At 44.0% G+C, this 22,272-nt stretch overlaps 1 protein-coding gene across 3 annotated transcripts in view; it reads left to right on the top strand.

Moving 5' to 3' along the window:
* Window positions 1-21,459, top strand: part of RERE (arginine-glutamic acid dipeptide repeats) — a 181,437-nt gene extending 159,978 nt beyond the window's left edge. For 2 of the 3 annotated variants that reach the window (XM_082328889.1, XM_082328891.1), the window contains 11 exons: window positions 2,160-2,322; window positions 4,511-4,603; window positions 5,380-5,579; window positions 6,851-7,012; window positions 8,491-8,604; window positions 9,544-10,928; window positions 11,353-11,575; window positions 12,811-13,534; window positions 16,764-16,910; window positions 17,141-17,321; window positions 18,394-21,459. In XM_082328889.1, coding sequence (XP_082185015.1) covers window positions 2,160-2,322; window positions 4,511-4,603; window positions 5,380-5,579; window positions 6,851-7,012; window positions 8,491-8,604; window positions 9,544-10,928; window positions 11,353-11,575; window positions 12,811-13,534; window positions 16,764-16,910; window positions 17,141-17,321; window positions 18,394-18,427 — 3,426 coding nt within the window. In that variant the 3' untranslated portion in view covers window positions 18,428-21,459. The remainder of the gene's footprint in view (window positions 1-2,159; window positions 2,323-4,510; window positions 4,604-5,379; window positions 5,580-6,850; window positions 7,013-8,490; window positions 8,605-9,543; window positions 10,929-11,352; window positions 11,576-12,810; window positions 13,535-16,763; window positions 16,911-17,140; window positions 17,322-18,393) is intronic. The other variant, XM_082328890.1, reaches the window with a different exon arrangement.
* Window positions 21,460-22,272: the final 813 nt, after the last annotated feature.

Genomic DNA, 22,272 nt, shown 5'->3' with positions numbered 1-22,272 from the left:
GCATGCAGTTGTGACTACAGTGTTGGGAGGGTCTCGGGAAGAAAAGCATTATGATCATGAAGTTAGTATTTTTTTAATAAATATACACCATTTCTTTTTTAAAAAGTTTGGTTTATGATGTAGTGCATGTATAAGTTGTTAAACTTCCCTTGGGGCCTGATGGGTTTGCGATGTGAAAACAGAGCTCCAATAGGTTCCCGTTTCCTAGTTTTATGCTGGGAGACAAACAGATCGGTTTGCACTCTGCTGTTGCCATATGTCAGAGGACACATTAATTCACTGACATAAAGACATGGGATTTACTGACTTGCTGCTTAGTGCTGACACCTCGGATTTGATATAAATGAATTTATAGGTAAAATATGGCTGGTTTCATTTGCAAGAGACTTTCTACCCCTGAAAAGCATTGCATAAGCTTTTCTGCAGAGCTCGGTCTGCCTCCTGGCACAGGTCGTCTCCTCGGTTTGACAAACAGTTGTGCTGGGTGGACTTTGAGCCCACTTAATGGACTCAAAGTAAAATGGTATTTCTAAAGCAAACACACGTACAGTTGGACATGCAGTAGCAGAGCAGGGTGCTGGGTGTCAGAACGCTGTGTTCTTCCCAGATCTGACACAGCTCCAATGCTCGTTGCCAGCCTGCGTCCATTTGAGCTTTAACTCTTCAGGAAAGAGTTAGGTATTTTTTTTTTTTTTTTTTTTTTTTAGTAGGGCTTTTGTCCTTCAGAATCAACTGTTGTAGGTAACGATTAATTTTGCCCACTTAATCCTTCCTTCTGCTGACCAAGTACCACTGAATACAGTTTGGTGTGAATATTGCTCAGGTCTGTGGCGGAGATCAGCAGCATCAATCCCAGTCTAGAGCAGTGCAGATTAAAAATGCATCTATTCTGCCCGTCACCAGAAATCAAAGTTGTGGTTGTGTTCTTTTTCTGGTGTTTCTATTTTTAAATTAGGCATTGGTAAAATTCCTAAGTGTCTTAAATGTCAGCAGTTAATGTCTAGAACAACATCCTCCTTTTGTCTTTCAAGTGTTTCAGTGGTACAGATGTTAGTTACGGCTGTAATTGCTTGTTTGAGGCCCTTGGGAGGGTTTGGATTAAGGGTGTGTCTTTATTAGAGTTAACTTGAGTGATCTGCCCTGAGTATAGGCTGCAGGATTTCCCCACAGAGGCTGAGGTTATGTTATTTGATCACATAAAATGCAGTTCAAAGAAACCCTTTTTGTGGGCAATTCAGGTATGTTTGTTCTGATGTTGATTTTTCAAGGGGCTGGTTAGAACTTCTCCGTTTTTCCCTTGCAACTTGAAAGAAACAACACCTTTTACCTTAGAGGCAGACAAGTCGCCAGGAAATGATGAGGTTTCAAAGTAAGAGAAAAGAGATTAAAACCACATGCTGTTCTTTAGTTCAGCATTACATCCGCTAGTTTGAATGGCAGCTGCTCCAGTTTTTGAATGTAAGCCAGATTCATTATGCTGTGAAATTATCACTCATTTCTCTAGGTGTGCTCTTTTAACTGCTTAATTAATTTAGATGTGGGCATATATATTGAAATTAAAACACGATTTACTGTAGTAGGGTTGAGTTATGGTTACAGACTTCTCACTGAACACATTTTTATTCCAACTTTCAGCTGCTTAAACAGGAATATTTAAAAATATCTGTATGCAGAATGTAGGTTGACAAAATGGTAGTGTCTGTTTGACTTGATCCTTATTCCTTCTGTAAACACCAGAGAATTCCTAGCAGTTATCAGTCGCTTGTTCTGATGGCTCCCTGGGAAGCAGTGCCTCTCCGGGTGCCTCCCGAGCTGTGCAGAGGTGGCACCAGGGTGCTGGCAGCAAGGCGAGGGCACCCTCTTCCGAAATGCGTCCAGGTGGAAGCTGGGTACTCACCACCCAACCTCTTTTCTAGTGGAGGAGGAGAGGAGCGAGAAGGCATTTGTTTACTTCTGTTCCTCCCCTGCAAAAGCAAACAAAAAATATTGAGGATTTTTTTTTTTTCTGTCTTATCTAAAGCATTCTTTTGTCTGGCTGAAATACATCATGAAGCTTCCTACAAAAATACACGTGCACGCATACAAAGAGCAAAAGGGAGGAGAAAAGCTGACAAGTCAGATTTGCATGCCCCTCTAACATACTCCTTCTGTATTTGCAGGGAGAACTAATCACCTTCTATTACTATTGGAAGAAAACCCCTGAAGCAGCAAGTTCTCGAGCCCACCGTAGGCATCGAAGACAGGCTGTGTTTCGGAGAATTAAAACTCGAACTGCTTCCACTCCAGTCAACACTCCCTCCAGGCCCCCCTCCAGTGAATTCTGTAAGTGGAAGCTAAAAGCAATGCATTTATCTTTGTTTAGATTCAGGGAGCAACAGTAATGTAATGGTGCTGTACCTTCAAGTGAATGAAGCAAGGAAATGGAGTTCAGGCAGTTGCCCTCTCCTGTTCCTATACCATTATGCTGGAATGTGGTAGGCGTCTTTGATCACCAAGTGCTTTGTGCAGTTTCAAACATAAAAGCATCCTGTAAGGATGGAAACATTGCCCTGGTACTGAATTTCCCTACTCTTTTCTTGGTTTTGTGTTGTATTTTCTCCAGGCTTATTGCAGTAATGGAAATTAGAAAATGCAAAAAGAAGGAAGGCCGCCTTCCCTTTGGAAGGAAGTCCCTTTCATCCTTACTTGGTGACCCATAGCTTCTGCTTGATCTCAGACTGTGTGCTGCAGCCAGCACCGTTGTATCTTAATGCATCTGGGAAGAACTTTGGCCTTGACTGAAGCAGAAGTGTCTAAACAAAGAATAATTGCCCAAACCAGTGGAATGCGCTGCGTTGCGAAGGGTTATGATTACTAATGTCCATATGGATATATCAACTTTTATCCTTATGTAAAAGGCTTATGTTACCCTGTGAGTTTTAAATCTTTCTATGGACTGAACCCAGCACGTTTCACATGCCTTCTAAAGAAAAGGGACTACGTGGAAGGCAGAAATTGGCAGAATGTTACTAATATCGGGGAGGTAGAGGATGTGATGAGCAGGCACGACAGAGAGTTCTGGAGAGGGTGTTAGGTAGTAAGCAAGGGCTATTAGCTTCTCCTTGCTGAAAGGGATAGGATTTAGTGCTGATTTCTGCGTGCACAAGAAGTGAGGGTCTTGACTCTACAGCTCGCTCCAAGATACTCAGCACTTCAGAGTGCACGTGGCTGGAAGGACCCATCCATATGGATCCGACTGCAGGGTGAGAATAAACATCAATTCAGTAAAAGAAAGCAAGTTCTAGCAAGTTCTGTTGTCAATTTTGCAGTCAGGGTTTAAACACCTGCAAGAATTAATGTAGAAATTACGGTAGTGCCCTGTGTTAATCTGAAGGGTAATGAGGTGATGACAAATGGTAACGGCAAGTACTGTAGAATCCCTCCCTCTCTATAACCTGCACGTATTACAAAATATCCTCTTGGAACCGTTAGAAAAACAGTATTCTTGCATCAAGGACTTCTTTTCTAATTAAAGACGTGAACAAAAGAAGCCACAGGGCTTTCTGCTTTCGACAAATTATGGACGTGTTATGTTGTGAATTTATAGTGGTGGTGCTAGAAAAATGCAGTACTCAATAAGAAAGGATTTACTTCTGAGTTGTTTTAGAAGATCAGATACTGGTTTTGTGATGTCTGCAGATTTTCAGTGGCTTAGATGGTACTTTTTAGCTCACAGCCTTGTCATCGGCTAATTTGCCACTTGCCACAAAGGAAAGTGACCCTTTCCATATTCTCCACTTCTTCGAGACATGACATTCTTGAAATTTGTTTGCCACAGGTTAAAACTCTTACGGAGGCTTGCAGTAAGAATTGGAAAGCTGGTGGTATCCTTGTCGTACTTCTCATCCGAAAGAATCACGACGTTTTTCGAACAGCTGCATTATATGCAAGCATCGTTTCTTCTACCCACAAAGCATATCTAGCTCTTGGGTTAAATATAGCCGCTGTCTAACAGCATAGCAGCAGTCCCCATCTGGTTTAGAAGATGAAATCTAGAAACAAAATAAAAACCAGAAGAGCCACCACGGTATCTGTCCATGGAATCTAGTAAAGTAGGATTTAGGTGTTGCGTATTTGATTTTAAATTTGATCAGGTTCTAGACATACAAACCTCCTTTCTCTTGAAAATTGTGCTTTTGGAACGCAGCCTCTCTAACTAAGCACGAACAGTATTTGAATGACAACTTAATTGGAAAAGTACTGTGTACTGAATGAAAAGTTCTGTGAATTGTATCATTTGCTGCCTTCCTGGAATCCTCCTTTAATCTGTAGACTGATCAGGTCTGGCCTTGCTTAGTTTGCAAAATCAGAAATAATGGCCATCCAAAGCAAGGTGATTGTAGGAAGTCACAAAATTTATGCAAGAACCATTATTATTAATGGTTATTTTAGCGAGTAGGAGGAAATAGAAAATCCTGCTGAGTTTTTCTTTTCCATTTTCCTCTTCTTCCCTTGTTCTTTACTTACTCAGTGGACTTGAGCTCGGCCAGCGAAGATGACTTTGACAGCGAGGACAGTGAACAGGAACTGAAGGGCTACGCCTGTCGTCACTGCTTCACAACCAGTACGCACCTGATTCATTGCTGTATTTCTCTCCCTTCTGCTACTGCCTACTTAATGCAGGTTCAGTCAAGCAAGAGCAGTTCGTGTGCATGTACAGCTGTTCAAAAAAATGTGGGGTTGAATCAGCTAAAGTATGCAGCATTCCTAGCAGAGTTAATCATGCTTTGCCATTGCACGTTATTATTGCGGTGACAAAGGAGAATCCTGAAAGGTAGACATTTATTCAGGAAAAAATCTACATGATCCAGAATCTATATAATCCATTTGTGATACAGCAAATCAATATTGGACTGTGACTGCCGCACACAAAACTTCTTTACGCTGCACCAAATCTCTTCTGCCGCAGCCTCGTTCCTGCAGGTATTCCTGAAGGTTGTCTGATATGTGGGCATAGGCATGGCATGGAAGTGTGAGCCCCAAAATGGGGAAGGGAAGGGAATGAGAAGTTCATAGCTCACTTCGCTTTAAGAAACCACAGCTTTGGAGAACAATAGCTGCCTGTTAGCTCCCAGGTAGAGCAGATAAGGCTCCTTTCTTTGTTTCAAAGCTGTAGTTGCTTAAGTAAACAAATAGTTTGTAAGTGGAATATTGAAGATGTGCACTGGAACACAGACTAAGCCTGGAACAGGACAAAGTTTTGCAGAAATTTCTCCAACTTCGTTGCCCATAGAAAAGCAGCTACTTTTCTAGTTGTGTGCTTTTTTAATAATGCAATGTGTTTGTGCTGAGTATCTGGTACGTTGCCTGTTTCTAAGCTGTTGCTTTTCCTGCCCCAAGCCTCCAAGGACTGGCACCACGGCGGTCGAGAAAACATTTTATTGTGCACCGATTGTCGCATTCACTTCAAAAAATACGGAGAACTGCCACCCATTGAGAAGCCTGTAGACCCTCCGCCCTTTATGTTTAAGCCTGTCAAAGAGGAAGATGATGGACTTAGTGGAAAGCATAGCATGAGGACAAGGCGGAGTCGAGGCTCGGTAGGCTTAACACTTTTGCATTGCAGCTTCTTCTGTAAAGACGAGGTGTTGTCTGGAAAAAGGTAGTCAAACTTCTAAAATGATGCTTTCTCCATCTTGCTTGCTTGCCATGGTATGTGCCTGCTGCTGCATTTGTGTATGCAAGTGTGAGATTTGCTGACGTTGAGGCTTTCTTTGGAAAAAGGAGCTGCAATGTCTCTTCTGCAAGTTGTAGTCAAACTTGTTATTTTCACGTTTTTAATGACTGGCAGTGGACTGTCATCATGAGGGGCCCTTGACCAGTGTGTCATTACAGATTTTGTGCTAGTATGTATCCTTCTTCCAGCTGGAGCCTGTCAGAGGTAGGCCCTTGGGCTTATTTTAAAGGACGAGTTTGAAAAAATTAAATGCTGTTCCTGTGGTCTCCTCACATTACTGGAGTTAAAAATCTCTTCCCTGCAGAAAACTGTATTTTGCGCCTATGGTCGCTGTGCCCTGTCGCAGAGTTTTTACTTGGGGTGAAATGCTGGGAGCCTTACTGTGCGCAAGTCACTCGTGAGGACTCTGACAGCAGCTCTGGTTAATTTGATGTTTGCTTTGGGTTTTGGCTGATAGAAAGCAGCAGATAAATTTCTTGCCCTCCCCTCTCCATCTTTCTGATCATGATGATGTGACCATTGCTTCTAAATACCTTGTGAGGCTATGCTGTCAAGTAAGGTGGCTTTGTTGTTTTTGTGGTAGCCAATCATCCAAAAAACTGCCAAACTGGAAGGGAGACAGCATTAATTATTGAAATACACTCTGCTGTGATTCCTTATGGCATAGCAGGAGCACATTGAAACTGTGGCTTTAGAAACTGGTCTTGACCTCTTGAATGCCAACAGATAGACTTCTTTTTTTTAATGGAGCACGAGGGTCCCCTGCTACCTCATTCACTGCGTGCGTACGCACACCTACAAACGTACGCACGTGCATTTTATGAGGAAAATTTAGCTTGCAAACAGCAGCAGCTTTGGAACATCTTTCTAATGTTGTCATTTCTAGCAGACACTACTAAATAAAGCAATCAGCACTTAGTGTTTCTGAGTAGACAAATTAAGGATTTGCCTCCTTTTAAGTCCGAATGAGCTTTCAAGGAGAAATTGTTACAATGTCAAATGCTCTTGGTTTGTCATTTCTCAAGCTCTTAGCAGGAGTGGTCCATCCGTGCCCCTGATGTAAGACAGAAAAAAAAGTAAAGAGGTTGGACAAATGTTGATTTTGATACACTTTTACTTCTGTTAAACAAACAGATGTCTACACTACGTAGTGGTCGTAAAAAGCAGCCAGCCAGCCCTGATGGTAGAGCCTCACCTATTAACGAAGACATCCGTTCTAGTGGCCGCAACTCTCCTAGCGCTGCCAGCACCTCCAGCAATGACAGCAAAGCAGATTCAGTGAAGAAGTCTACCAAGGTAAAATTTTCCCATTCTTCTTTTGTGTTAGGACTGGACACCTGAGGCCTTTTCAGTCAGCTACAGGAGATGCAGATTCTAGGAAGCCAGGCAATCTCTCAGTGACCTAGAAATTCCTACTTGTGTGGATAAGCAAAAAATTTAATGGTGCATCTGACTGATGCTTTGTTCCTATACATAAGGATGTGTAGTGATAAAAAGCATTAAAGTATCCCCACATAACCTTACTGCTCTCATGATAAATTAATCCTTCAATTTCAGATGCAAATGCAAGCATTAGGTTCATGGAAGTAATACAGATCAGAAATGCTGTATTTGAGACAAGTAGACAGTTTGGGGGATTTTTTTTTTTTCCAAGCAGTGCTTAATCTTTGTTTACAAAGGAATATGAATATGTAGTAATTGAGGCTACTTCTGTTACTGTTTTTCTGTCGGTATATTTGCTTGATTTTTCAGAGCAAGCTGACAGTTTAGTCTGTTTAAATGAATAAGTGCCTTTCCAAGACAGTACTGAAGAAACAAAGCCAGATGAAGCGGGAAGGCTTGCCATTAAGCAGTGTAAATTGAAAAGTAGCAAGTTAAAAATAAATATTTATTTTAAAAAACAAGTCAAAACTGAAGTATGGAGCAAGTTTTCACATGCTAAAACTGAGAACTTAGCAAAATTTGAAGTTAGGTTAGGTAATTATGTGATGTATAAAGCTGTCCCAGGCCATGAAAGAAGGTAGTAATCTTGTAATAACTACTCACTGTTAGCCCTATATTTGAGGGGGTATAAAAATATCCCTCTCAAAATATCTGGAGTAAAGCAAGGCTTTCATGTAGTAGAAAGAGGCACACTTATCTTGTGCCTGTCTACTGCAAAAGTTCTCGCTCCATCCTCTGTTAACAACTGGTGTTGGTCTCCATTAGAAGAGTGTACTGGGCCAGCTGATCTAGTGTGAGTTCCTCAAGGACTTGATTCTGCACAGCTGAAGGTGGAAAGACAACTGCTTTGTTTAAAATATCCCTTCACTTTCAAAGCTCGAGACCACATCTGCACGATGAGGAATTCTTTACTTCACGGTCCTTTTTCTTCCTAGCTTGCGTCAGAAATGTATGCTGGGTTTGTGTGCAAACTGCCCCTTGGGTTTCTGTCTGCAGGAGCAAAATTGCAGTCTGTCTTGGGTTCTGTCTTAAATTTGACCTCCAGAAGGAGTGGCTAGAGCATTATGTAGATGCAGGTCTTCTGGGAGCTGCTCCTGGCAGACAGGGAATACAGCAGCAGCTCCAGAACAGATTCCCCTGCAACCTGTAACTGGACAGAGCAACAGATGCCTATTGGTTTGTTGTGAAATACTCAACTTCTGATCAATCCTCCTGCTCCATAGGAACCCTTCTCGTTTATTTGTATTAAATATGGTAGCACTGGCATACACTCAATTTACTTTTGCATTTGTATCACTGGTAACTGTTGTGTTCTGCTTCATTTGTGGCAGAAGATAAAAGAAGAGGTATCTTCTCCTCTCAAGAACTCCAAGAGGCAGCGGGAAAAGGCAGCTTCTGACACAGAGGAACCTGACAGGTCCAATGCCAAAAAATCCAAAACTCAAGTGAGTCCCCCACTCAAGTGAGGAATATTTTCTCTTAGGAGAATGGTTTGAGAGTGGGAGGGGGTGCAAACCTGGTAATAAACCAAAAACATGAAATCAATTTAAGCCATAGTGAATTTGTAACAATCTGTGGCTGGAAAGCAAACCATATTATAATGTGTTCCTTCTGTTGAAAAAGAGTGGAATGATAGAGGGTAAGTCCAGAAGTCTTTTTTTTGTTTTAGTATCAATATCAACCACATAGGAGTATACTTTGATTATTTTCCACCTCCTCCCCCCAAATTTTTTTAATTGAAATTTGTTTTTTCCTCTTCTGTGGCAAGTTAGAAGACCACCACTGGAGTTCTCTTAATGTAATGGTATCAAAGCTCAATTGAAAGACCTTTAGGATGTCTTTTCAGCTCCGTGTACCTGACCAGGCTCACTCTGTGCACAGGATTTGGGAACTCTGGCGCTTGAGCTTTCCATATTACAGAATCACAGAATGGTTGAGGTTGGAAGGGACCTGGAGGTCATCTAGTCCACCCCCTCTGCTCAAGCAGAGCTGCCTAGAGGCAACCGCCCAGGGCCGTGTCCAGATGGATTTTGAATATCTCCAAAGATGGAGAGTCCACAGCCTCCCTGGGCAACCTGTTCCATTGCTTGGTCACCCTCATAGTGAAAAAGTGTTTCATTATGTTCAGGCAGAACCTCCTGTATTTCAGTTTGTGCCTATTGCCGCTGGACACTACTGTAGAGAGCCTGGCTCCGTTGTCTTTGCACCCTCCCTTTGGATATTTACCTTGCCTGTGCTGTTCTAAGTCCTGTGAGGTTCAAATGGTGGTACTTGCACTTGTGTTTGCACAGCATGTGTAGTGGGTTGCATCCTATGGCACGCTGGTAATGTTCTTCGTGCAGTTTTCTCATGCAGGGTGTTTATTCTTCCCCCTCTCCCTGCAGGAGATCAGCAGGCCAAACTCTCCCTCAGAGGGTGAGGGCGAAGGCGAGAGCTCTGACAGCCGCAGTGTCAATGACGAAGGGAGCAGTGATCCCAAGGACATTGACCAGGATAACCGGAGCACGTCACCCAGCATCCCTAGCCCTCAAGACAATGAGAGTGACTCGGATTCATCTGCTCAACAGCAAGTGCTGCAGGCACAGCCCCAGGTGCTTCAGGCACAGAGCGGTTCTGGCCAGGCTCCTCCTCCTACGCCGCCTATATCAGCCCAGTTACCAGCATCGCTGCCAGCAGCATCAAGCACGACTTCAGCCCCGCCGCAGGTCTCGCCATCGGCATCCCAGCCCCCCAGCCAGCCCCAGGCGCCCGCGCCACCACCTCCTCACTCTCACATACAGCAGGCTCCTGCTTTGCACCCACAGAGGCTCCCGTCCCCCCACCCACCTCTGCAGCCTCTGAGCGTGTCGCAGAGCCAGCCGACCCCTGCCTCTTCCCAGCCTCACTCGCAGCCTCCGCTCCACAGTCAGGCCCAGCCCGCCCCTCACAGCCTGCAGGCCCAGCCCCTCCTGCCTCATCCTGTACCTTCCCAGCCATTTTCCCTCCCCACTCAGTCGTCTCAGTCTCAGGTTCCCCTTCAGACACAAGCACCATCTCATTCTCACTCCGCTCTCCAGGTTCAGGTAACGCAGCCTGTCCTGCCGACTGCAACCTCCCTGCAGCAGGCTCAGCCTCCACGGGAGCAGCCCTTGCCCCCTGCACCCATGGCCATGCCTCATATCAAACCTCCCCCTACTACCCCAATCCCTCAGCTCCCCACTGCTCCGTCCCACAAGCACCCTCCTCATCTCTCTGGCCCTTCTCCATTCTCAATGAACTCCAACTTGCCTCCACCACCTGCTTTAAAACCTCTGAGCTCCCTCTCAACTCATCATCCTCCATCTGCACACCCTCCTCCTTTGCAGCTGATGCCTCAAAGCCAACCGCTGCAGTCTTCGCAAGCCCAGCCTCCTGTACTGACGCAGAGTCAGAGCCTTCCCCCACCCGCTAATCACCCCCCGTCTGGACTCCATCAGGTATCCTCCCAGCCCCCCTTTTCTCAGCATCCATTTGTCCCAGGAGGCCCGCCTTCCATCACCCCTCCTTCTTGCCCCTCCACATCCACGCCACCCACTGTGCCTGGCATCCCGCTTCAGACTTCCATCTCCACATCAGCAGCTTCTAGTGGAAACGTGCCAGTGGTGACAGCCTGCACGCTACCACCTATTCAAATCAAAGAAGAAGTCCCAGATGAAGCTGAGGAACCAGAAAGCCCTCCCCCTCCACCCAGAAGTCCATCACCAGAACCTACTGTGGTGGATACACCAAGTCATGCTAGTCAGTCAGCCAGGTACGGAGGTTGTCATCAGTGCGTCCTTCATGTGCTCTGTGTTTTTCTGTGTAGCAGGACACTCCCAAAAGCTGAGAAATGAACTCCTGTGGGAGCTGAGCGTATTTTACATGTGCATCTTGTCAGCCTCTCTTTCTAGCACAATTTTGCTCTGTTTTTCTGGAAGGGTGCTATTTCAGCCAGCGTATTCAGACAGGGCGTTACAGTTTGTAATTGTGAGAGGGGTTTTATACTCCGCTTGTCTGTGGAGTCATACAGTACAATTAATTTTCTCACGGCTTTCAGGGAAGCTGGTAGCGCTATTGTACAAGCATAGGGTGATAGTTTGGTTGGTTTTTTTTTTTTTTTTTGACGTACAGCTCTTAAATCCCAGACTCTTCCACCTTTCCCAGGGCTAAGCTTTTTCTCTTTTGTTTCTTTTCAGGTTCTATAAGCACCTGGACCGTGGATACAATTCATGCTCAAGAGCAGACTTATACTTTATGCCTCTGGCAGGATCGAAACTGGCCAAGAAGAGAGAAGAGGCCATTGAAAAGGCCAAAAGAGAAGCGGAGCAGAAAGCCAGAGAAGAGAGGGAAAGAGAAAAAGAAAAAGAGAAGGAAAGAGAGAGGGAGCGGGAACGTGAAAGAGAAGCAGAAAGAGCTGCGGTAGGTTTATTTGTAGCTAAGAGCTGTTTAAGGGAGTTGGCATGGTAGGATCTGACCTGGATGGTGACTACGGAATGCAAATCCCCAGAAGCGCTTTAATGCATGTGCAATCAGGTATTTGTGAATATGGGAGCCTTGTGTATTAAGTGAAAGCCAACCAGCTGTGAGCACCTCCTGCCCTGCCTGTGACTTTCTTCTCTTTTAAGGAAATGGAGAATTTCTACTCCTGGTCTGTTTCTGATGTGTGGGAAGCCAGTGCAGCTGGGGATAACTAGGCCAAGTATTTACATTTACGTGCAGTAGGAAAGCACTCTGTGCAGGTATAGCGAATGCCTTTGTGTACCTTGTACTACTGTGCAGGCACAAGAGTGCTGTCTGCTGGAAAAAGGGGATCTGAAGGCTTTTTAAATTTGAAGTAAATTTAATTAACATTTTTATGGGGAGACCCAAACTCCAGTCTTGGTGTGAAGAGCCAGTACAACTAATCCATTTTTCTGTGGCCTGTCGGAAAGGAATGGTTACTTCTGGGCCCACAGAATTGGTAGGTTGGTAATACATTATTGGTGCTGAAAAGGAAGGTGCTAAAGTCTTCCTATTCCATGGTGCATTTCAGGATTATAGAAGTCGGGATATAGCATCTGTCCGTTAAGGGATGTGTCGCGTATGGGGACTTTGCTTTACTTTGGGGTTAGGTATCCTTGGCCAAATGCATAGGTAAACTGTGCGTGTTGCCCTCCCCAGAAGTGCTGTGCTGCCCTTGTACAGGAGGGAAGAGCAGGATGCAAAGTCCTGATGTGAAAGGAGTGGAATTTGTTGTGTTGTACATCGTGGAGATGAGTGTCCTTGGGTTTAGTAAGTTTTAGGATACAAATGAGCGTGGAGAGGAGAGGAAGAACACACTGCAACCAAGACTGGTAGCATGTAGTGCCACGTAGCAGCCAACTGTTGCCCATAGCTGTGACATGTACCAACTAGTTGCTGTTCTACTAACTGTAAAGCAGTTAGTGTACCTTGGAGGCTGCCACTACGAAGTAGTTATCTTCTGGCTTACAGGATAGACAGAATCCAGTTCTTCCCCAAACCACATGGGAGCACACAACTACAGGAGTCGTGAAGCTCAGCAGGCTGAACTTACCTCTTCTTAGAGCCCGAAGCACGAGAAGGGAAGTGCGTGCCTGCTGTGTTTTTAAGCCAAGTGTGCTGAACTAAAATTCTCTTTCCCCCGTTCTGTGCAGCAGAAGGTATCCAGCTCCTCCCATGAAGGCCGTCTTGGAGAGTCTCAGCTCAGCGGGCCAGCACATATGAGACCTTCATTTGAACCTCCACCAACGACCATTGCTGCTGTACCACCTTACATTGGTCCAGATACACCTGCTTTACGAACACTAAGTGAATACGCCCGTCCTCATGTCATGTCGCCAACAAACCGTAATCATCCCTTCTTTGTGCCCCTAAACCCCACTGATCCACTTCTGGCCTACCATATGCCTGGCCTCTACAATGTGGATCCCACCATTCGGGAACGAGAGCTGCGAGAGCGGGAAATCCGGGAGCGAGAAATCCGGGAAAGGGAGTTGAGAGAGAGGATGAAACCTGGCTTTGAGGTGAAGCCCCCAGAGCTAGATGCACTGCACCCGGCTACTAACCCCATGGAGCATTTTGCCAGGCATGGTGCACTGACTATTCCCCCAACAGCAGGACCTCACCCATTTGCTTCCTTCCATCCGGGTTTGAACCCGCTTGAAAGAGAGAGACTTGCGCTGGCAGGCCCGCAGTTACGGCCTGAAATGAGCTACCCTGACAGACTGGCAGCAGAGAGAATACACGCTGAGCGGATGGCATCGCTGACGAACGACCCATTGGCACGGCTCCAGATGTTCAACGTCACGCCTCACCATCACCAACATTCACACATACACTCGCATTTACACCTACATCAGCAGGATCCCTTACATCAAGGTGAGCCCAGGGAAGCGGGCTAGCAGCTTCCTAGGGAGCCTCTCTCCTGAGCTGCTAGCAGCAGTCTACCCAAACCAGGCAGGCTGTGACTCTCCAGTTCAAGGAGCAAAATCCCTGTTTTCTTGTATATTATGTGACTTCTGTACTGTATGAGGCTGTGATAACTGAAATGCAAACGATTATTTTTTGGGAGGGTGGACCAATAACAGTGATAAAGTAAATGATGGTAACGGTACAGTGATCCTCGTTGAGACTGCACGCTGTCACTGTAAGAGGTTTGCTGTTTTGTTGTGTTTCTTAATTTTTTTTTTTTTAAGTACTGGAGTCCTAGAGCACCACCTTACAGTGGTGTCTGGTGTACAGGTGGAGACTCCATCGGGTGAAGGGAATTCACTAGGAGAGATATCATGGAACTGCTAACACTGCTAATGCTAATGGCTGTTATGAGTTATAGCTGGAAAGGAGCTGAAGCTGGTGTTTCCATATAGGAGCTGAGAAAAAAAGTTAGGAGAGAAAGACTTCATCTCTTTAGCCATTTGACATGCCAACCATCTGGCTTTAGTTGAGCTGAAATTCTCTGTCACAATTCTCATATGAACCATCTAAATTTATGGGTTGGCATCTTTCTAGCTACAGTATATTCTTATGTGTGGGAAATTTTTTTCCCCAAAGTAGTTAATAGTCTCAAAAATGAATTGATGCCTTGCTCGTTTCTGAAGCAAACTACGTGGTTACTCCTCTAGAAGTCTGGAGTCTGTAACCTGGAGTCTGGAAGATGAGGCACTAAGCAGAATTTTTCTGATTTCCTGGTGGCAGACTGGAGAGCACACAGCAAGCAAGGCACCAGGTGCAGGAGCTGCTAAGTAAGGGGAAAAAAAAAAAAAGTCCAAGTAGTGGAGTGCAGCTTCTGGTGCAGCTGGCTACAAATGTAGTGTTTGCGCAAGCAGATATAGCATACTTTGCCTTGGAGCAGTATGTATTAAACATAGCTGGGATGTCTGCTTTTTGGAGTTTGGAAGGAATTGAGTGCTGTTGCAGAAGCCAAGTTGTTTGGCAAGGAAATCAGCAGGGTCTTGTGAGGTTGTTAAGGGGCGGGGGTTGCAGGTAGGAGATGATAGCGCTGAATATCGGCATTCTTAAAGCCGTCAGCTGCGGACTTCGGTTCAGACTGACTGCACAAATTACAAACCGGCTCAATTTGAGGCAGGTTTGCATACCCCATTGATAGCAGAAGAAATTTATCATAGATCGTGTCTATGCAAGGATTCTGTCGTCAGGTAAGTCACCACCTCTGCGCAGGTAGGTCTAGATACTCCCCAGTTACTTGTTCTGGACAAAAACATGGCTAGTGCATTCTCATTCTCAGTCTAGCGAGAGACTGGTGCAGACAAAGCCAAGTCAATTCCGTGTCAAGTCTCTCCTACCTGTATTTGAAAAGTAATTTGGCTTTAATCTTGGATGCCAGGTTAAAATGCAGTTAGGGGCTCTTGAGTGTCTCCAAGTAGTTCTTGCTCCGGAGTAGCTCCATAGGTGGGCAAGGCCCTAAAGTGCATAAGCTGTATGTCTCCTGAGCGGGGATGAAGAGAGGGTAAAATGACCGTGCATTTGTGCTCTGGACCAGATAACAGCTGAGGGAGAACTGTGTTAGCCGTGGTGTATTCCTTTCGCTTGCGATTCCTCTGCAATCTGCTAACAGCTTAACCTGCTGAGATTCGGATGAGCTGACGAGTAAATATTTTTCAGGTTTCGCTGGTGTGTTTTTTCATCATATTGGTAAGGTGACATCAGAGAGGTTGTCTACAGGTGTCCCTCTCCACACAAGGATGGTGACAATGTCAGCTTTTGCAAACAGAGGGTTTTGCCAGCTTTTGGCCCATCAAGTAGTATTGGTAAAGTCAGAAGGATGCTTAAATGCTTCTGTACTAAATGTCACTAGTGATCCTTCAATTTTATGTGTGTAAAGGGGAAATAGGAGAGAGCTTGGGGGAAAATTTTTCTGAATATTGGCCATCTTTGTTGCAAAGAGATCAGAGTTCTCTTCAGAAAGAGAGGCCCAGTGTCAGAGACCAATAGCTAAAGAAAAACACAGCGTTTCCCTGTCACGGTGCTGCAATAAAGCATTCCACCGTTCTCTCTGAAGGTTTTAGTTTTTCTCAGTGTAGTTACTGGAGCTGAGCATGTTCCTTCTTCAGGTTACTTGTGGGAGCAGATCTGTAATTCAGGTCACCTGCACTGATAGGTGGAAATGGGATCGCTTATTTCCAAGGAATTTCCAGAAAAATCAACTGAAGCAATTGAGTTTGTAGCGATATGTTTGAGGTACCTTGTACAAGCCAAGAACAGGAGATTCCTAGGAGAGCAGAGAGTAGTAAAGTTTGGCCCAGAGATCCATGGATTAAAAGGTGGCCTCACATAGCAGCACTACAGAGCTGAAAATAAAGCTGATGTGGATTTGCCCAACTGCTTATGGTTTTGGCTGGGTTTTTATCATTTTGTGTCTTTTCTGTTTGTTGGGATAATAGTGGCCTGTTCCCCAGGCTGCCCATTGTGCAGGCATACCAACAAGCAGTGGTAGGTAGAGGTGGGAACAAGTGGCTGGGAGGTAAAGACTGAAGAGCAGATTGCTTTTTTCAGAGTCTACTTAGGGTGTTTGACTAGGTGTTTGCGCTCTGAACACATGGTAAAAAAATGTAGTTACGATAAGCAGTTAAAAAAGAAATATCTGTACAGGGGAGAGATCTTGCAAGGCTAAGTAAAGGTAAGAGCAGACCTGTGCAGCAGGATTTCTTTTTTTAAGTCTCCAGTTATTGAACAGATTTCACAGCAACATCTCAATTTGCCTATGTTAGGCTGAGCAGCTCTGATTAGCAAGCAATGCTGCAGTGTTTATGGGGGGAGTGTGGAAGGAACATCGGAAAATGGAAGCTTAGGTGGTTTATTTACTTGATTTTTTTACATTTTTTTTCCCTACTGCTTGGTGGATTTCTTTTTCTTGTAGAAATTGACAGCCCTGGGTTGTTGCTTTACCAATTAAGACTGTTTGGTAAGCAGATGTCACTTGAAGATAGAAAAGTGGGTTTCAAATTGGTTGGAGCTAAGCTTCTGGTAATTACATGCCAGTTAGGCCAAATGCTGTTCCAGCTCAAGTCTAACAGGGCTTTTGATCTCCCAACAGTGAGCGATGCTTCCCAAAGCAGTTGATTGCTTGTTTTCTTTCCTTCTTTTGAAGGTTCAGCAGGACCTGTTCACCCGCTGGTGGATCCTTTAGCAGCTGGACCCCACTTGGCACGTTTTCCCTACCCGCCTGGGACCATCCCCAACCCATTGCTAGGGCAGCCACCTCACGAGCATGAAATGCTCCGACATCCAGTCTTCGGTGAGAGCATTTTGTGGTCTTTGCAAAGGTTGGCTCTTGATCTGAACTGTCATCTTTTCTTCTGGGTCTTCGCATTTCTTGGGAGGGGAGTTGGTGGAGTTGAGCTGTGACTTAGGTTACAGCCAAAGGTTGGTTGGTTGGTTTAAAAAAACAAAAAAAAAGCTTCATGGGACAACTCTCTGCAGACCTCATAGCAAACAAGTGTCTAAAAATGGGCAACTTTCTTGTAGGTACTCCTTATCCACGAGATCTGCCTGGTGCCATTCCACCTCCTATGTCAGCAGCCCACCAACTGCAGGCCATGCATGCCCAGTCAGCAGAGCTGCAAAGACTGGCAATGGAGCAGCAGTGGTTGCATGGGCATCCTCACATGCATGGTGGTCATCTACCAAGTCAGGAAGATTATTACAGGTGAGAGATGCAGTGAAGGCTTTCGGAGACTCGGGGGTGCTACAGCTGCCTTCATCTTTCTCCACATTCCATCTTTTTTCTTCTGAATTACTGCCTTTCTTACTGTGTGCTGAGTTACTGTCCTGATGCAGCTATGGAAGATGGTGGAGCCGTACTAAGACCTAATTTGGGCACAGGTGATAGGGCAAATTGGAAGCTAGGTCCAAATTATTGGCACAGGATGTAGACTAGTTGAGACTTAAATTGCAGAATTAGCTCTGATTGGGGTTTTTAGTGTGATACTACGATTGCCGCTTCCACATCTCTCTCTTCCTTGAGAACAGTGGAGGAGGGTGGGTAAAAGCTTTATGAATGAGAAGAGGGGAGGAATCCAATAAATCTTAAGAAATGACTAAGGGCAATAGGAAGTTGAAATGGGTGAATAACACGGATTCTGCATTACCAGCTGAGAAGGCCTAGACGAATCACGCGAGTTCTTTCTCCCCAGAACGCTATATGGTGTTGGCAATAGAGTGGTTCTCTCCTTGGCCTACCTTATGCGACACCACCGTATTTCCTGTTTGGCCATGACCACTGGCAATATGTCAGCTAAGAAGAAAAAGCCACCAGCACCTAGCAGGGGTCATTCCGCATGTCTGTGGGTAGCAGAGAGATATAGGAAGCAGCAGATTAAACACCTGCCTTGCGCTGCTTTACTTTGATGTTTCAGTCCTTGCTTCTGCTATCCAAAATTGCCTGCTGGCCTCGTGCCATGGGGGCAGCCGGTCTGCCTGAAGCTGACTGTCGTATCTGCAAGTGCAGATAAAGCTAAAGCATGATGAGCTGGCACTAGTGATCTTGCTCACATGTAAGGAGCGCTTCGGTAGCAAAAGGTCATCGCTTCCTCCCACAACAGACAGGGTTATCACTGCTGTTACAATGGCTTTCATTTTTGTGCTGAAAGCTCACAAGTCCTGTTGCAGCCTGTGTTCCCTTCAGGGCAGCCGGGTGAGGTTAGCAGGAAGGCAGGCTCTCTCTGAAGTGTCGTGACACCTCCTTCGTTTTGTTAAAATGAGTTTTCTTTCTCTTTCAGTCGACTGAAGAAAGAAGGCGACAAACAGTTGTAATAAATTATTTATTTGTAATGCTGGCTATGGAAACCCCAGTCCTTGGGAAGGAGTGGAACATTTTTACATACAATAAGAGCTACAAAAGGAAAAGAATATCTTATAAAGATTTCTTTATATATTTAAAACAGAAACAACCACCCAACAAGTAGAGACTTATCAGCATAGTGTTCATTTGTAGAGAAGATTTCTCAAGACTGGTGTGGGTCTCCCTGCATGACAACGTATTCAGAAGCCTATTGAAAATACAGGACTGTGTGGAATATTCAGAGAACTTCCTGCAATCTTGGGTTTTTTTTCTTACTAGTTTGTTTTGAGTAGGTGCTAGAATCAGGTTCACAACACAAGTCACTGTGCGTGAAGAGACACTCAATGCATCTATAGCTATTTTAAAAAAAACAAGGATTGCAAGTAGGTGACATAACAAGCTCTGAATCCAAGTGCTATAATAATAAAAATCTACTTTTATTTTAATACATTGTAGGAAATCTTCATAATTTTAAAGAGAGCTCAGTTCTGCAGCATGGCTTTTTAAGTCTGTAAATAACTTTTTTGGGTAGAGGGGAGAAACAAAACAAAACAAAACTCCAGAAACGTTTATCTTGATTTTCAGTAACATCACAAATTGTGAATTCCTACCTGGTATTGACAGAATACAGAGTTGATTTTTTAATAAAATATATATATATAATTATCCCTTTAATTAAAGGGAATGATGAGTATCAATAATTTCAAATGGGTAAAAGCTTGAAATTTGGTTTGATATCAACAATAAGCATTAAAGGGAGTTGCAGGGATAATGTTGCAAATGACTGTTTCTGTTCTTGGTTTTTTGGTTTGTTTGGGTTTGTTGGGTTTTTTTGTTAGTGTTACATCTCTCTGTTCTGCAGATGATTTCTGTTGAGTTGGGTTTCTCAGCAGTACAGGTGTCCCTTGGAACTAGCTTACCCTTTTGATGCCTGCTTCAAGGGTTAATTTTCAGTGTGGCCATAATACACTTCTTTCCTATTACCTTTTGAAACTTAATCTAATTACGTTGGTTTTAGACTTTAGGCAAAGGTTCAAAGAAATCTGTTCTAAAATCTCTTTTTAAAAATGTTCCGTGGCTCAAACTAGCACGGCCAGAATTTTGTATGCACGAGCATATTTTTGGAGGACATGCCGTTTCTGGCCTCTTATGTTTGATATGTTCTTAAGAAAAGTGGATAGGCAACTCAGTGTTCTTAAAGTTGTTTTGCAAAGACCAGTCTGTATTTCTCTTTGACTGTTTTAGTTTTCTTTTTGTAAGCAAAAACCTTTTAATTGCCACCAGTGTTCTGTATCTCAGGAACTTACTGCTTTGCGATTACCCAGATATACGGACGGTAACATTTACTGACTCCCAACACAACAGGTCCATGCAGAATAACTCCTGTTGGCTAGTTCCCATGTGGATGGTAAAAGGAGAGGAATACACAGAAGGCCAGTGAGCATTATTTTGGAGACAGCTCTGCTTACTCTCTAGGCAGAATGAGGGTTTTTTCCACTCTTTTGCCATGGGTTTTCTTTGCCAGAGCAGAGGGTGATGCAACCAATGGACATCTGAATCTGCTGGCCATTTTTTTCTGCTGGTGCATAACTTCCCCCCATTCTCTTAACTCATGAGTGCTCTCTCTCTGCTGTTGTAAACTGTTCAGTGCGATGGTTGTGTCATAGGACTGTGCTGAGCCATGTTTGATAAACTTGTAGTTAATCATACATTCTGATGGAAGGCATGGCATTCGCAGTGCTTTACCCACCTCATGGGTCTCCAGACAGCGTCAGTGTTAGTGCCCAAAGATGACTGTCACACATCTAGTAACATCAATTTACCAATTAAAAATATGCATCGGGGTATTCTAGGTCCGCTTAAGGCACGAGTGTATAGGAGAGAGAGGAGGACTATTTCAGCTGATGTTGATCTTTTTTTCTGTCCTCCATTCCAGATTTCTCAGTGCTAAAGAACTGCAGTAGCATTTAATCAGTTCCATCTGCTATATTTGAACTCTCTATGAAGGTATTAGGAGGAACAGCTAGTGTTTCTGAGAGTTGGAAACCATGAGGTCAATCTAGAATCGAGGATGGTAAAGTCGTCTTCAGTCAGTGCCTTCAGTTGCTGTCTGCAGTGATCAGGTGAAATGGTTTTCTTCTGAGTAACGTTTTGTACTTTTGCTAACAGCGGAGTACCTAGGAAGATCGGTCTGCTCAGCAGAGAGAGTGCCTCAGTTTACTTTAAAGGTCTAATTAGGCACGTTTCGGTTAAACCTCCCCTCCTTGTTTTTACCATGTGGAATTTGGGAGTTTGGGGGAGTTCAGCCACCTCAGCCATTTCTTTGGATCCTTCTCTTTTGCTGTTATTTTTAGCTATAGCTCTTCTTAAGGGAAAAAAAAAAAAAGCTAATTGCCTCCCATGGTCCTCTCTGTATTTTTCTTCCAGCTGAAGTTTGCAGTCTGTTCAGAAGTTACTCATTGATCTCTTCTTTTTTTCTTTTTTCTTTTTTTTTTTTTCTTTTTTTCAGGAAAGCATTCTGATAAGTTGTGGGAGTTTTTTTGTTCACATAATTCAGCAAATAAGCACTGAAATTCTTCCATTTTAGACCAGTGATTAACTACAACTTTACATGCAGTGGTTTTTGAAGCCATCTTGGTGTTCGATGCCCTGTTAAAACAACCCAGACCTTTTGATTTTCTTTAAGAAATCTCTCTTATTTTTCCTCTGTTTTGAAAGTTTATTTTTTAATTTTGCTTTAGTGTTTTTGAAACGTCTCTCTTGTTCTATGTCGTCATGGTTGAGCTTGTTTCACTGCACCGTTAAAGCAGAGTGTACATTCTGACTGCTACATTTATATATATCTTGAAGCTTAATGTATATATGAGTAGTTTGCCATGGGATAACACAGTGTAAACAGAGTAGAAACCCAGAAATCGTGACTTCTGTGTTCTCTCCATTTGAGTATTTTGTAATTTTTTTGAAATATTTGTGGACATAAATAAAACCAAGCTACACTACAGCAGCCAGGTTTTGCCTGCAAGCGAAATGTGTCTGTTGATTGTTGTTAGTGGGAAAAGGGTTATTTTCACCGGGGATAAGGTGGGATGCCGGCATGGCCATCTTGTCTGTTTCAAAGCTGTCTTGTCTTTCTTGCTTGTTTTTCTTTCTTTCTTTGAGGTCATTTCGTTTTTAATATACAGCACACAAAACACCAACATCATGTCCAGTTCCAGAGTATATTTTGCTTCCCTGAGGCACGTTTATGCTCTAGGGCCATACTGCATAGCTTTGGCATGTTTTTCCATAAATTAAGCGGTCAAATTGATAAGAGTGAACATGTAAGGATGTTTTGGCTGTCATGACTTAAGGGGCTTTCTGTGTACAATGGTAATATGTTGTAGCCACTGATCTGTCTGAGCACAAACAAGTAGTTAAAATGAAGTGTGTGGATAAGCTCTCATTGCATCAGCCAAAGAAGCGCAGAAAGACGAGAACAACTAAACCAGAGAGGATGATGCCTCTAGTTTCAACAGAGTAGGAAAGACTGCATGCCGGCATCTTCTTTTAAATTAGCCTGTGAACCAAAGGTGTTCAGAAGACGTGCAAGGGAAAATGAGGCCTGATGACTCATGAAGTGTGAGCTTGGAATTAGATATATAGTGCACTATATATACCCCAGTAGCTGAGTTTTTCTTGCATCTTATTTTCTAAGAGCTGTTACTTTGTGCCAGTAGAGTCGTCTCGCACACAACTGATAAAAAGCTGGCAAGAGATGCATTCCAAAGGGGTGATAATTGCGGAGAGAAAGATGCACAATAACTCATTGTCTATTCAT

The sequence above is a fragment of the Platalea leucorodia genome (assembly GCF_965183815.1).
Source record: "Platalea leucorodia genome assembly, chromosome: 17".
NCBI lineage: Eukaryota > Metazoa > Chordata > Aves > Pelecaniformes > Threskiornithidae > Platalea > Platalea leucorodia.
Note: the sequence above shows the minus strand (reverse complement) of the source record. Positions and strands in the feature narration are given on the sequence as shown.